Below are 14,486 nucleotides of genomic sequence, written 5' to 3'. Positions count from 1 at the left end.
TTGTGTTTTATTTTTGAGACGTCTCATGAAGCTTAGGCTGGCCCTAAACTTGCTATGTAGTTGAAAGTGACAAATAGCTCATCTCTCACCTTACACGCCCTACCACATTCAGATTTGTTCTCAGTGACCCTGTTTGTAGACATTAGGAAGGCACACATCTTTAGGCAATTTTTATTTTTTATTTTTTTGGTTTTTCGAGACAGGGTTTCTCTGTGTAGCTTTGCGCCTTTCCTGGAACTCACTTGGTAGCCCAGGCTGGCCTCGAACTCTCAGAGATCCGCCTGCCTCTGCCTCCCAAGTGCTGGGATTAAAGGCGTGTGCCACCACTGCCTGGCGGCAATTTATTTTTTATCAGGTGTGTGGAAGTTTTCTACCAGCTGGGTAGCCCTAGGTCAGGCACACACCGTAGACTGAGGGCCCAAAGGCCTTGGGAAACAGGCAGTGCTTTCCCCGGGCCACAGACGGCAGGTAACGTGGGGAAAACACTGCCAACTAACCCGGGACGCAAGCCTTAGAAGTTGCAGCAGGCTCAAGAGACTAGAAAACCCAAGTCCTCCACACACCCCAGCAACCCCTTTAAAAAGGCGCGGAACTGCGCGTGCGCCGGAACACACGTCACGACTCTATTTACATAGAGCTCGAGGGCTTGAGCGTGCGGCCCTACCCCCTCAACGGCTTTTGATTGGATGCCGCCTCTACCAGCGCTTAGGTGCGGTTGACAGGCAGCTCTATTGCCAATTCACAGCCTGTTTTGTTCGGAGAGGGCGGAGCCTGGCGACGTGGCCAGTGGCAGGTAGTTTTGTTGGCGGCCACGGCGGCGTAGCCCCGGAGCGAGCTTTACACGGGCGCCAGTGCCGCAGGAGGCGCGAGGTGCGGTCCCGGCGGGTAACGGCGCGGCGGGTGGCTGGACAGGGGCCGGGGCGGCAGAGGCGGGGGGTGGGTGGCGCGGGCGGGCCGACGTGCCATGGCGGCTAGCAGAGGCGGGCGGTGGCCCCATCAGCCGTCCGGGTGGCGGGTGGCGGCGGATGGCGGGCCCGTCCCTCCTCTGCGCCGCCCCGCCCCCGGCTGAAGGTCAGCGCGCTTTGTTCCTGCCGCCTGAGAGCGCACGCGAAGCCGCGCAGGCGGTTCCCTGAGGGGACTAGGCCTTCCCGGCGAGGTGGGCCTGGGTGCGCCTTGTCTTGAAACCGCTCCTGGGAAGGAAGGGGTTTATGGAATTCGCGCGGCCGGGCCGCCGCCTCGCCCTTCCGGGCTTTGCATGGTCTCCGCACGAGAGCTCCCTGGTCCGACTCTCCTAGCCTGAGGTGGAGGCGTACTCAACTTAGTGACACACTGAGCCTTCCGACCCGTGGGCCCCTAAAGGGTGCAGGGACGCCAGCAGTATCCCTTCTCCCCAGGGTATCATTGGGACAGTCGGCCTGCGTTTTCTCCATTCAACTCTGCTTGGCTTTGCTGCCTCCGAGTGATCCCTGCGGTAGCTTGCTGCATGCACGCCACTCTAACAGGCGTACGCCAATTCCCCGGCAAAAGGCCCAAGTTGAAGTTCTTGGTCCTAAAAGTTAACATGCTTTTAAGTTAATGCCGCCTTCCTGTCATAGTAGCTGCCTCCTCTCGGTGACTAATCTCTCCTTACTACACACCAGGGGCTCCTTAAAGCTCGTGTCTTAACGCCATTCATAATAGTGTGTGCTAAAGTTGCAACAGGCTGAGTATGCCTTTACACGAAACGCCTGGGTCTAGAAGCCGTTTAGTTTATGGGATATTTGTAGGTTTGGCAGATGAGCGTTTCTAATCTGGAAGTCCAAAATCTGGCATAAAGCTCTGAAAGAAATGGGGTTTGGAGTGTTCTGAATTTTTTGGCATAGGAGTGTTTGGCTTGTATTGCAAATTAAAGCCCTGTTAGTTTAAGTGTGGTGGTTTGATTGTGATGGTAGCTTGACTTTAAACTCAAGTAGACTTGACCTGGCTCAGTCGCTGTTGAAATAAACACTGCAGATGAACAGTGAGATTCAGAAAAAAGAGGGCAGTGATGGGATTGAGATACAGTCCAACGTTAAAGAGGGATGGTTCACCTGTCAGGGACTGTTGGCGGTGGCATCTTAATGCCTTTGTCTCAAGTAGTTGCTGTCAAACTCAGGTGTGGCCTCCCCCCCTCCCCCATTGGCCAATATTATTGGTTCACAATGTCCTGACATCTAAATGCTTAAATTCTGATGTGTTAGCTTTAAATCTTGAACTGTTTTTCAAATGTATGGAATAACTGCTGAAAATAATAGCAGATTCCATCGTTTTCTGGATTAATAGCCTTGACCACCAAAATATTGGAAAAGATGTATATATTTTGAGATCTTCTCAGAAAGCATGGCCATTATGGCTTGTGAGTTTAGTTGGCTGTTTGGATTTGTGTAGAGAATAGAGTTTACCAGTGTGTAGTTGCAAGTATAGAGTTTACAAGTTAATGCTTCTGCAGAGATGCAGTTCTTAGGGATGAGGTAGTTCACCACTTCTGTCTGACTTTGTGCTTGACTTTTAAAATGTCCCAACTAAGGTAGGTGTGGCGGTACACATCTGTAGTCCCAGCTGCTCTGGAACTCAGACTTCAAAATCAGTCTTGGTAACATAGCAAGATCCTGGCTCAATTTTTTTTCCCTCCTATTTGCCCCTTAGTGAGAGCTAACAGAGAGCACCGACTCCGCTAGCGGTTTTCTTTTCGTGCTGTGTATACAGTTTGAGGCCTGTGCAAAAGTTTGTGTTGTAGTTGTAAAAAAAAAGGGGTGGGGTGGGGATTTAGCTCAGAGTGCCCCTGAGTTGGATCCTCAGCTCAAAAAAAGAAAGAAAAAGAAAAAAGCAGCGTGTAGAATATCTAAAAATTTTTGTTTTGGAAGAAAAAAAATTCTGGGCAAGAGAGTAATTTAGGGGCTGAGAGATAGCTCAACAGTTAAGAACATTGGGTGAAAAAAGAAAAGAACATTGGGTGATCTTGCAAAGGACCCAGGTTTGAGTCCCAGCACTCAAAGGCTGGCTCCTGATGGTCTATAACTCCAGTCCCAGAGATCCAGTGCTCTCTTCTGGTCTCTGCAAGTGGTGCCAGACAAGCAGGGAAAACACCCATACACATAAAATAAATTAAAATTTTAAGAAAGGGTAGTTTAGATCCCTGAAGGTCTAAGGGATAATCTCTGTGTGAAGTAGGCAGGTGGGTGAGTGCTTTTACAGCTTGGATCTTGGCATGAGCTGTTGGGGACCACTAACTGATGAGTACAAGTTTTTGTTTATTTGAAAGGAAATGTAAGTGGGTGTGCTGCCTTCTGTCTGTATTCCAGCACTTGGGAGGTAGCTCAAGGCTAGCCAGCACTATAGCAATAAAGATGAAGTACATTTCAGGCATTGAGAATTGAAGCTTATGTCAGTTTGCTGCTTCTGCTGTAGTGGAGAAAGCTACTAGGGGAACCGCAGGGACTTCCTCTTCTACCTGCCAGCCTTTGCATGGAACTACCTGTTAGTGGTAGCTTGTGGAGGCTCCCTGAACCACACTTGAAGACCTGTTACTGATCACAGACGGGAGGCCTGTTGTGATGACTAAATAGTGGAGTCTTAGATTGGACTTTAGGCATTTCGAGGACATAATTGATGGTAGCGTAGGTTTGCTTTCATTTAGCAGTCAGGAGTCCCCTGCCTTTGGTAGAGGAAGCTCGGCTGCTTTACTTTAGGTGAATTTGGAGTAACAGGAGGCACATTGTACTTTTGTAGTGTGAAGACTACAGAAGATGGCTTTGTGAACTTTACCTTTGATCCTGACTGCTTGCTGTGCAGTCTTAAATTCCTTCTACTGTGTTGTCTGGTGTGTCAGCTGTTGTAACTGAGTGTGCTTCCATCCTGTGTCCAGGGAACTAGTGAGATAAGATTGGCTGAGCTTTATGTACAAAGACTAGTAAGTCACACTCAGTTACTTCAGAGTTGTAGGTATTGTAAGCAAGTGTGACTGAGGAAATGTCTTCATCCTGTGTCTTCCAAAATTGCCTAGGATAGGTCAAGGTGTGCAAAGGGTTCCTGTTTAGTACCATGTACCTACAGGAAACAGTAGGGATTAATTGGTCAAGATTTCTGGCTACCTGTTTCTTGCCAAGTCCTTGCTGAGCCCTGAACTCTGCATTGAGTCAGTGAACATGTGCTGCCCTCCTGGAATTTTCATCAGTTGTTAGTGATAAACACTGATGAGAACTTTCAAAAGCAGACAGAAAAACAGTGATCTTCTAGCACTACCTCGCACCTTCAATTGGTTAAATCTAATTGCTTAAACATATGAGCTAACAAGATGGCCCAGCCAGCAAAGGTGCCTACTGCCAAGCCTGATGACCTCAATGTGTTCCCTGTACCCATATGGTGAAAGGAGAGAACCTACTCATAGAAGTTATCCTCTGACCTCTATGTGCATGGCACAACCCCCCCCACACACACACACTAAATAAATATTTAATGAAGAATTGTAAAATGCTTTATTATTAGGGCTGGGGAGATGTCAATGGGTGAGAGCACTTGCTGCACAACATAAGAACCTCAGTGTGGACCGAGCACCAATGTGGAAAGCCAGGTGTGGCCTAGCCTAAGACAAGCTTTAAGTTCATTGGCACTCTTGTCTTGAGGAAATAAGGTGGAAAGTGGTAGTGCAGTCCTTTGACCTCCACACATGTGTGCACGGGCACATAACATCACACACATACACCAAAATAAAACATTGTCAAATAATAACCATGTTGCATGTAGAGGTTCTCTTTAATGAGTTTTTGTTTTTCAGTTTTGCTTCAACAAATAGCACATTTATTGTGTCATAGTTCAGAGGATAAAAGTATAGAGAGTCAAGGTATTGTCAGGGCCGTGTTATCTTTCAAAACCTGCAGCAAGGGTTGATGACTGTAGATCCTCACCTGCAGCTATATGACTTCAACATTTGCCTTTGTCAACACTTGGGGGAGGGGGATCTCCTGTTTTTTTATTGTTTGGTTTAAGGCTGGACCTTGCCGATGGTGAGTCACTACTCCATTTCTTTAGTGCTGGTCTCAAACCCAGGCCTTGGTGTATGGCCTGGGTTTTTTTGAGACAGCCTGCCCTCAGTCTCATTCCCTCAGTGTCCTTGCAGGTGTGTACTACTACATCTAACTTCCTGTGGTTTGCTTGTCTCAGTTGAGGCTGGCCTTAATGTTCTGACTCTGTGGCTTCAGCCTCTACTGTGCTGAGATAGAGATGAGCCACCATACCTGGTTTAGTTACATTTTGTGATAAAGGCTAAAAAATTATGGTGATATTTTATTTGTGCTGAAATGTGATTTTATTAGTATGTTAATAAATAAAAGTGCCGGGGGGTCAGAGCTAATAACAAGCCACTTAGCAGAAGTCTGGCAGTGGTAGCACATGCCCTTAATCCCGATCACATGACAGGTAGATCTCTGTGTTCAAGGATACCACCAGCAAGGAGACACATACCTTTAATCTCAATACCAACCATAGAGACCTAGAGGTCTATTATAGACGGGCAGTGACGAAGAGGTCATGTGGTTGGGTTTACAACCAATGAGAAGGCAGAACAGAAAGTCAATAAAAAGACAGACACAGGAAGTAGCTCTCTCAGGGGAAGGACAGAAGCCGGTGGGTGGTAAGAAGGCGATCTTGGTCTCAGCTCTTAGCTTCTGCTCTCTGACCTCTTTTAACTGGGGCTTTTAACTCTGCATTTGGCTCTGTGTTTCTTATTTAATAAGATGGTTACATCTACAATAAAGAAAGGCTCGCTCTCTCTCTCTGCACGCGCGCGCGTGCGCGTGTGCACACACACACACACACACACACACACATATATATATTAGATAATAGACATTAAGTATAAATTAGTTTAACCGTAAAGGCTACTGGTGTGTGTTTAGGATCAAATACACTCTACTTCTTTTTGTTAGGGGCAGGAAACTACAACAGTTTTGAGACAAGGTTTTATGTATCCCAGGCTGGCCTTGAACTCAAAGCAATCTTCCTGGATCCCTTTTATTATTAACAACTCTGAAACTAAAAGGATAAATGAATGTTGACTAGTAGCCCTTTCCTTTCTTTTTTGGAAATGGACCTAGGCACTGTGCTTGATGGGCAGTGATTTACTACCTAGCTGCATCTCCAGCCCAGTTAGCAAGACATTGTGTGCATGTGGGAATCTGAGTCAGTTCACTAAGGGTTTAAGTGTTTCCATGTACACTTAGCATGCTGGGAGTAGTGATGGGCTGTGTCCAGTGTTGGCCTCACTCACTGGCCAGGGGAAATTGGGATGTCCTAGGGGCCTTTTCTGATTCCTTCTTTGAATAGGCCATTCCTTTCCTCCTTTGACATGGTCCTGAGTTGCTGTGAGTCAGTACTCCTATAGGAACTGAGCATACATCCTCAGCTTTGCTAGCTCATCCTGCCATTTCTGACTGAACCAAGTTACTGTGCTTTAGGGTTCCTTTATGTGCATGCACATAACATAACGTGCTTATGTGCCAGATACAGAGGCCAGAGGGTAACTTCTGGGAGTCTGTTCTATCGTATAGGGCCCATTAATCAAACTCAGATCATCAGGCTCGATGGCAAGCATCTTTATCCACTGACCTATCTCTTCAGGCTAGTTTTGGTTAATAGTAATCATTTGCTTATCTTGTGTTAAGACTTTGAGGACCTTTGACTTTATGAAGACAGATAATATATAAAATTATATAAAAACATAAATCTAAGAAGTGACCAGTTTAAAGTTTGCTACAAAAGTTTTTCCTTTGAAAAGTTTTTGATGTTTGGAACAAAAAAGGAATATAATAGGGCTGTTGTGGTGTTTTCCTGAAATAAAAAAGCAGCCTGTTGGCCCTGGAAGTGAATCTAAACCTCTGTATTTTATTAACTTAGGATTCCCTGGTGTCTGTTATAATCTAACTTGATTGCTAGGTTTTGTTTTGTTTTAAGATGGATACTTCTGTAGCCCAGGCTGACCTCTAACTTGCCATATAGCCAGCATAACCATAACTTACAAATCCTGGAATTACAGGCATGCATCATTATGTCTGGCTCTTGATGCCTTTTAAAAGTAGTTTGCCTGACAAGGCTTAGTACTATGGCTTCATAAAACCAGCATTAAACCTATCATTCCAACCTTTAAAATAAAATGAATGTTTCTCTCATACCTGTAAATTGATAACTCTTTATGACTTTCAGTGTTTGCTAAACACAATAATGGATGATGCTGAAGTGAACTGTAGCATGTACTGGCACTTTGCCTTGGCCTCTGTGCAGGGGATAGAATGACAGGGCAAGATAGTCTATGTATGTGTCATAGAGGTGGGCAAGCCTGCTGTACCACTATAGTGAGGAAATTGACCTTCATAATTGCTTCAGGTAGGTATGACTTCTAGGTTATGGATGGCGAGACCTAGGTGCAAAGAAAGGCTGTATAACTGGGAAAGGATGGTGGGCTGGGAGTGTGGTCTAGAGAAAGTACTGTTAGTTGTAGGTAATGGATGGGATACTGTAATTACATAGCTGAAGTGTAGGGAGTGCCAGTGTGTTGCCAACTCAGCAGTATTTATTGGGATCTGCTTGTTCTTTAATCCAGAAATCTTACATGAAAATCTTGCCGTCTTAAGTTAAGAATAGCAAGGGGTGGGAAACCACATTTGACTAAGGTGTTCATGGAGACCATGAACCAAAAGTATATGGTAGAAAAGCCTTGGTCTTGCTGGCGTTGAGAATGATGAGCTTTGCAGGGTGGATAAAGGAATATAGATCCTGTGGCCAGTGATTTTGGACCTCAAAGAAGATGCTAGGGTCTGTGGAAGGATCTTTGGAGGTGACAGAGGTGAAGCTGGGTGTGGGAAGCTGCTGTGCTTTAGGCTTGGTCATCTGCAGTACTGTTGTTCTTTTTCCCCCCTTTTGCTTCTATTAAATGACTTACTTTTAAAGAGACAATAGCCAGGCAGTGTTGGTGCACACTTTTAATCCCAGCACTTGGGAGGCAGAGGCAGGAGGATCTCTGGTCTACAGAGCAAGTTCCAGGATAGCCAGGGCTACACAGAAACCCTGTCTTGAAAAACCAAAAAGAAAATAGTTGTAGGGCTGTGGTGATCCCAGCATTTGCGAGGCAGAGGCAGGTGGATCTCTGAGTTCGAGGTCAGCCTGGTGTACAGAGTGAGTGTTCCCAGACAACCAGAAACCCTGTCTTGAAAATAAATAAATAAATGAATGAATGAATGAATGAATAAAACAAAGAGAACAGTCATATATGATGTGTTTTTGTACCTTTTTTTTGGGGGGGGGTTGGTTTTTCGAGACAGGGTTTCTCTGTGTAGCTTTGGAGCCTGTCCTGGATCTCGCTTTGTAGACCAGGCCTCGAATTCACAGAGATCTGCCTGCCTCTGCCTCCCAAGTGCTGGGATTAAAGGCGTCTGCCACCACTGCCCAGCCTGTTTTGTACATTTTATTTTGAGTTTGTTTTGAGACAGGGTTTCACTGAACCTCAATATGTAGACCGTGATGTCAATCCTTGAATACTTGCCTATGCCTACCAAACCCTGGATTAAAGGTATGGGCCATCTACACACAGTTTATTTTGAAGCAATAAAAACCTAGTAGAAGATGGAACTGTAAAACAGTTGTACATCACTCTTGCTGGAACTGTTTTTCCTAAGTCTCCTGTTTTCCTAGCATCAGCACAGCTTTCAGAAAGTTTCACTGTGTGCACTGGGCAAGTGTGAGGGGCTTTGTGTGGCCTCAGTTCATTACACCTTTAAAGTAAAGAGGCCGCCTTGAGATCATGTGGAGTGAGTGTCTCACATAAGGGCAGATAGAATTAGCATTACTGTGTGTATCTGAGAAACAGTTTAAACAGTGAATGCTTTTGAATTGTTTGGGTTAGAGTTGCTATGTAGATCTGTTAGATTTATTGTAAGAAAGAAGGCAGATTAGGGTTCTGTTTTCTTACTGTGAAGTCTGTTCACTTAGGTGTCAGTAAGAATGCTGTGGATCTAGCTTAGTTTGTAGCATGTGTGAAGCCCTGGGTTTGAAACCCAGCATAAATCCAGCATGATGGTGCACATTTGTAGTCCTGGTACTGGGGAGGTGGAATTGGAGGGTCAGAAATTGGGTCATCAGCTACATGGCAAGTGGAAGGCCAGTCTCGGATACATGAAATCCTGTCTCAAAAAGTTTTAAAGCATGCAGGACGTGAAACCTAGATATATTTAATTTTATTTTTTGACATGGTCTCACTATGTAGCCTTGTCTGGCCAAGAACTCTCTATGTAGATTGGGCTGGCCTCAGATTTACAGAAATCTGCTTGCCTCTGCCTCCCAGTTGTTGAGATGAAAGGCATGCACCTCTGTATCTAGTGAAACCTAGATCTTAAGTGTACCCCTCTATGAGATTAGGCACGTGTATGCTCAAATAATTTCAGGTCACATCTGGGACATTTCCTTTCCTTCACCTGCAGAAAGGTCTCAACTGCCATTAGATGGTGTTGGAAGAGTAATACATTTTTTTGTGAATGTAACTGTTAACTTTCTCAATTTTAGGGGACAAAGACGTTCAGATGGCAGAAAACAGGTAAGCCAACATGGACTTTTGTTTATTGGACTTAGATTTAGGTAGGGAGCTAGTGTTCACTGTATTTCAGAAACTAGAATTCAAAGTTAAATAATTTAAACTTCAAGTGGTAGTGGCCTTTTTCTTTCTCTTTTGCTAGCAAAGAAATTGATGCCAGATACCAACTGTCTCAGATACTGACATTTGCAGACCTTGTGTAGATATAATATCTGTGTTCCTTGACCTTTAACCCCTTCTTCCTCACCCTTGGTGAAGTCAATTAACCTGATGTAGCTACCAGGGATGGGGGAAGGATTTTTTTTGGGGGGGGGGATGTTCAAAGTCTGTAGCTAGAGTTTTTCTGGTCCTGCCTGGCTCATGGTCAGGACAAATCTGTTATCTGCTAGTACCGCAGCTGCTTAGACCCAACCAAGTAAACATACAGAGACTTATATTGCTTAAACTGTATGGCCGTGGCAGGCTTCTTGTTATCTACTTCTTCTATCTTAAAATAACCCATTTCTGTTCATCTAAAAGTTGCCATGTGGCTCGTGGCTTACTGGTATCTTAACATCTTCTCATGGCAGCGGCTGGTCAGTGTCTCTCTGACTCAGCCTTCCATTTCCCAGAATTCTCCTCTCTCCTTGTCCCACCTATACTTCCTGCCTGACTACTGGCCAATCAGCATTTTATTTATACAGAGTGATATCCACAGCAAAGGTCAGTGTTGGTTGAGTGCCTGTTTTAATTTTTTTAGTTGGGATATAAAATAATAGATTTCATCATGGCATTTTCATACCTGTGTCATATTTTGCTTGTATTTGCCCTTCATTTCCTCATAGCTCTGACTGCTTTCATGTCACAGGGCTTGTAGACCTTTGTCTTCAGGAAGGTATACATGGCTCTCTAGTAGTTGTGAGGCCTGTGTTTGTGAAGCCCATTGTTTTCGGTGATGCTGCATGGTTGGCATTCAGAGTACTGTGACCATTGTGTCTACTGCACAAGGCCACTTGTGTGCGCTGCTAACCATATGGTAGCATCTTATTTGAGTGGTGTGGTTTAAGTGCTGTAGGCTGATTATACAATCAAGGAATTGACTGTTGAAATAAAAATCAGAGGGCTGGAGAGATGGCTCAGTGGCAGCTCACCAGCTCCAGTTTGGGGATCTGATGTCCTCTTCTGGCTGGCCTTTACTGACATTGCACTCTTCCACATATGAACATATGCATAAACATAATTTGTTCTTGGGTTTTATTTGGTTTTTAAGAGAGGGTCTCAAATGTGTAGCCCTGGGTGACCTAGACCTCTGTGAGCAAAACTCACAGAGATCGACTTACCTCTCCCCAAGTGCTGCGATTAAAGGTAAATATCACCACACATGGCACATAGAAGCTTTTCTTTTTTCTTTTTTAAATCTTAGAGATAAAAATGAGGCGAAGTATGGTGGTTCACAGTTATTATCCCAGCACTCAGGAAGCCAAAGCTACTGGGTTAGACCCTGTCTCAAAGAAAAAAAGGGGGATTAAGAAGCTTTGGCAAGGGTTGTAGGTTTGTGCAGAGCAGCCTGTGTGTTGGAAGGAAAGTGGTGAGGATGGTCTTTTCAGATGGAAGTCTCCCTAGATAACATGTGCATGTCAGTGCCGTCTGTTTGTTGTTGTGCCCTAGCCCCGGAGGGTCTCCATTATGTAGCTCTAGCTGTCCTGGCACTCAGAGATACACCTGCCTCTTCCAAGTGCTGGCATCAAAGGCATGTGCCACCATACCCAGCCAGTGTTATCTTGCTGGGTTCCTTGCTGCACGGATCCCTAATATATTGGAAAAACACTGAAAATGCCAGATGGTGCTGTCTGTTTATAATACTTTGTAAACTTGTTTTAGTCTTTCAGATGGAAGCCCTGCAGATTCTGCGGAAGCTGCTAAAAATGCCAGTAATACAGGTCAGTGCAATGGATGAAGCAGTGATTGGGGGTTTCCATGTGTGTCTGGGAATCTCTTCCAGAACCACCTGTTACAATGATTATAGTAGCCGTAAAGGATTTTGTCTAAGAGAACTATTAGCACTTTATTTAGTGATTAGAAATTTAGATTCCATGAAAGAGAACAAGGCAACTCTGCTCCTGTGCTGGCCTTTACATAATGTTAATCAGACTTGCACTTTCAATTTCCCGCTCGCTTATTTTGAAGCCAAACCTAGATGTGTCATTGTGTTGATAAATTCACACGCACTGTCTCTCCCCATGAAGAAATCTACATATGATGGGTTAGCAAGGTGGCTCAGCTTGTAGCATTGCTCGTCATGCAAACATGGCACCCAAGTTTGATCCCATGAACCCACTAGGAGGCAGTGGTCTCCTGACCTCCACACACAGGCTATGGAGCATGTACGCCTGTTCTCATGCACATTGCATGTCTGATTGAACACATATACAAAGGAATAATGATAAAATGCAAAAGATTTTAACCTGTATCCAAGCTGGCTGTGGGACTGTGATGTAATCCCTGCTTGGGAGTCCAAGCAGCAGGGTCTTAAGTTCCAGGTTGGCCTGGACTATATGAGAGGGAAGTCGATCAACTCCATCACCAAGTGAAGGACAGTTATTCTCTTGGTGTCTCCTCATTTACTTGGGGAACAGGTTCTAAATAATAACTCAGTGTTACAAATCCAGAACAAAGGCATGTGAGCCATTAGAAGCAAGGTGGTCAGAGTACTTTTAGTAGGAGGTGGGTTTGTGGGGAAAGCGCTTTCCAGGAAGAAAGCAAGCTGGGGAGAGCCATCTCTTTGGACTGAAAAGTGGGTGGATGCTGTTTCACTCTAGAAGCTAATCTTGTCCCTGGCTTCCAAACACCAATGGGACTGGGGAGCAATGTGTAACCAGAGGTAGACCCCTGAAGTTGGTCGGGGCTTAGGGTTTATCTGGTTACAGGCAGAAGCCTCTGACTATGACTCACCACCCACTTTACTATTTCTAGAAATTAGTAGCTAAGCAAAACTAGACATTTGTTGGGGTTTTATTTATTTTCTTTTTTTAAAGAAGCAAATGTGAGCCAGGTGGTGCGCCTTTAATCCCAGCACTGGGGAGGCAGAGCCAGACGGATCTTGGTGATTTTGAGGCCAGCCTGGTCTACAGAGTGAGATCCAGGAAAGGTGCAAAGCTACACAGAGAAACCCTGTCTCGAAAAACAAACAAAAAGAAGCAAATGTGGTCTGGGGCTCTGGAGTCGTCTTCTCCATATCCAGACTTAACACAAGCCTCTTTTTTTGTTTTTTTGAGACAGGATTTCTCTGTGTAACAGCCCTGGCTCTCGTGGAACTCATTTTGTAGATCATGTTGGCCTTGAACTCACAAGAGATCCTCCTGCCTCTGCTTTCCAAGTGCTGAGATTAAAGGCATGTGTCACCACTGCCCAGCTACAAGTTTCTTTTCTTTTCTTTTTTTTTTTTTTTTGGTTTTTTGAGACTGTGTAGCTTTGGAGCCTGTCCTAGAACTCACTCTGTAGCCCAGGCTGGCCTTGAACTCACAGAGATCTGCCTGCCTCTGCCTCCCGAGTGCTGGGATTAAAGGTGTGCGCCCTACCGCCTGGCCCCAAGCTTCTTTTCTTAAAGTGAATATTGGCCTAAAAGAACTACAGAACAGAATGTGTTCTACTTTTTTTTTTTTTTTTAAACAGTGTTTCTCTGTGTAGTCCTGGCTGTCCTGGAATTGAATTTGTAGTCCAGGCTGGCCTCAAACTCAGAGTTCCACCTACCCCTCTCAAGTGCTTAGATTAAAGGTGTGCACCACTACACCTGGCTAAGAATGTATACTTCTAAAACAAATTTGTGGTGGTAAGGATTGAGCCCCAGGGCTTCATATGCTAGGTAAGCATTCCACTATTGAGTTACAGCCTCAGCCCTCTTGTGTTTTTTTTTTTTTTTTTATTTTGAGATAAGGTCTTGGCATGGCATTTCCCTGCTCAGCCTCTTGAGTAGATGGGGTGACAAGCCCGAGATCCATATTGGTGTTTGAGTTCTTGCTGCCAAATAACTCTGGTCTTATTTCCAACTCAGAAAAGCTCACAGACCAGGTGATGCAGAACCCACAAGTGCTGGCAGCTTTGCAGGAACGTCTTGATAACGTCTCTCACACTCCTTCTAGCTACATAGAAACGTGAGTACATTGCCAGTGAGATGTCAAGTGACAGAACAATTATCTCCATGCCTCAGTAGGAACAACTGTGGTATTCAGTTCTCAGCATCAGCCAGCTCATTTTGTCTGCTTGGTGATGCACAGTGCCACCTTGTGGCTTTTAGAGAACTCAGCTAATAAGCTAGTGCTGATAGAGTGCTTGCTGGCTGCTGAACACCTATACCTTTACCCTTGTTAGGATGCCCATGTTGTGGCTGTGTTGTACAGTAGAAATGAGATGCTCACTCTGAGCAGCACTTCTCAGGGCCTCCCTGTCTGTCTGCTGAAAGAGATGAGCCACCTCAGTCTCCAAGGCTTAGCTGTTAAAACTAGAGGAGACACTGCACATTTGCTTGTGTCCATTTGGAGGCCTTTCTTGTTTACTTAGTGGATACAGTTTGTCTTTGTCCTATTTTGCTTTTCTTGTACTGGGTTGATTTTAGCCTCTAATGCACAGGTACCTAATATGCAGTTGTTTGTAGAGTTAGGTGGTAGGGTGTAGTGAGGGAGTTAAGAATGATGTCTGGTTTTCTGGCTTTGTTTGTTTGTTTGTTTGTTTGTTTGTTTGTTTGTTTTTCTGAGACAGGGTTTCTCTGTGTAGCTTTGAAGCCTTTCCTGGAACTCACTCTGTAGCCCAGCTGGCCTCAAACTCAGAGATCCACCTGCCTCTGCCTCCCAAGTGCTGGGATTAAAGGCGTGCGCCACCACTGACTGGCATGGCTTTTGTAAGTGTGCATATGGAG

The 14,486-nt window shown here is 45.0% G+C and overlaps 1 protein-coding gene across 3 annotated transcripts in view; it reads left to right on the top strand.

Annotated features, from left to right (window-relative positions):
- Nucleotides 1-790: 790 nt before the first annotated feature.
- Nap1l4 (nucleosome assembly protein 1 like 4) overlaps nucleotides 791-14,486 on the top strand; it is a 36,059-nt gene continuing 22,363 nt past the window's right edge. Inside the window, exons 1-4 of one of the 3 annotated variants that reach the window (XM_036199846.1) lie at nucleotides 791-870; nucleotides 9,568-9,598; nucleotides 11,456-11,514; nucleotides 13,626-13,725. In XM_036199846.1, the coding sequence (XP_036055739.1) occupies nucleotides 9,585-9,598; nucleotides 11,456-11,514; nucleotides 13,626-13,725 (173 nt within the window). In that variant the 5' untranslated portion in view covers nucleotides 791-870; nucleotides 9,568-9,584. Of the gene's footprint in view, nucleotides 871-1,137; nucleotides 1,157-9,567; nucleotides 9,599-11,455; nucleotides 11,515-13,625; nucleotides 13,726-14,486 lie in introns of those variants that run through there. The other 2 variants (XM_036199828.1, XM_036199838.1) reach the window with 2 other exon arrangements.

Source organism: Onychomys torridus, chromosome 1, assembly GCF_903995425.1.
Source record: "Onychomys torridus chromosome 1, mOncTor1.1, whole genome shotgun sequence".
Classification (NCBI taxonomy): Eukaryota; Metazoa; Chordata; class Mammalia; order Rodentia; family Cricetidae; genus Onychomys; species Onychomys torridus.
Note: the sequence above shows the minus strand (reverse complement) of the source record. Positions and strands in the feature narration are given on the sequence as shown.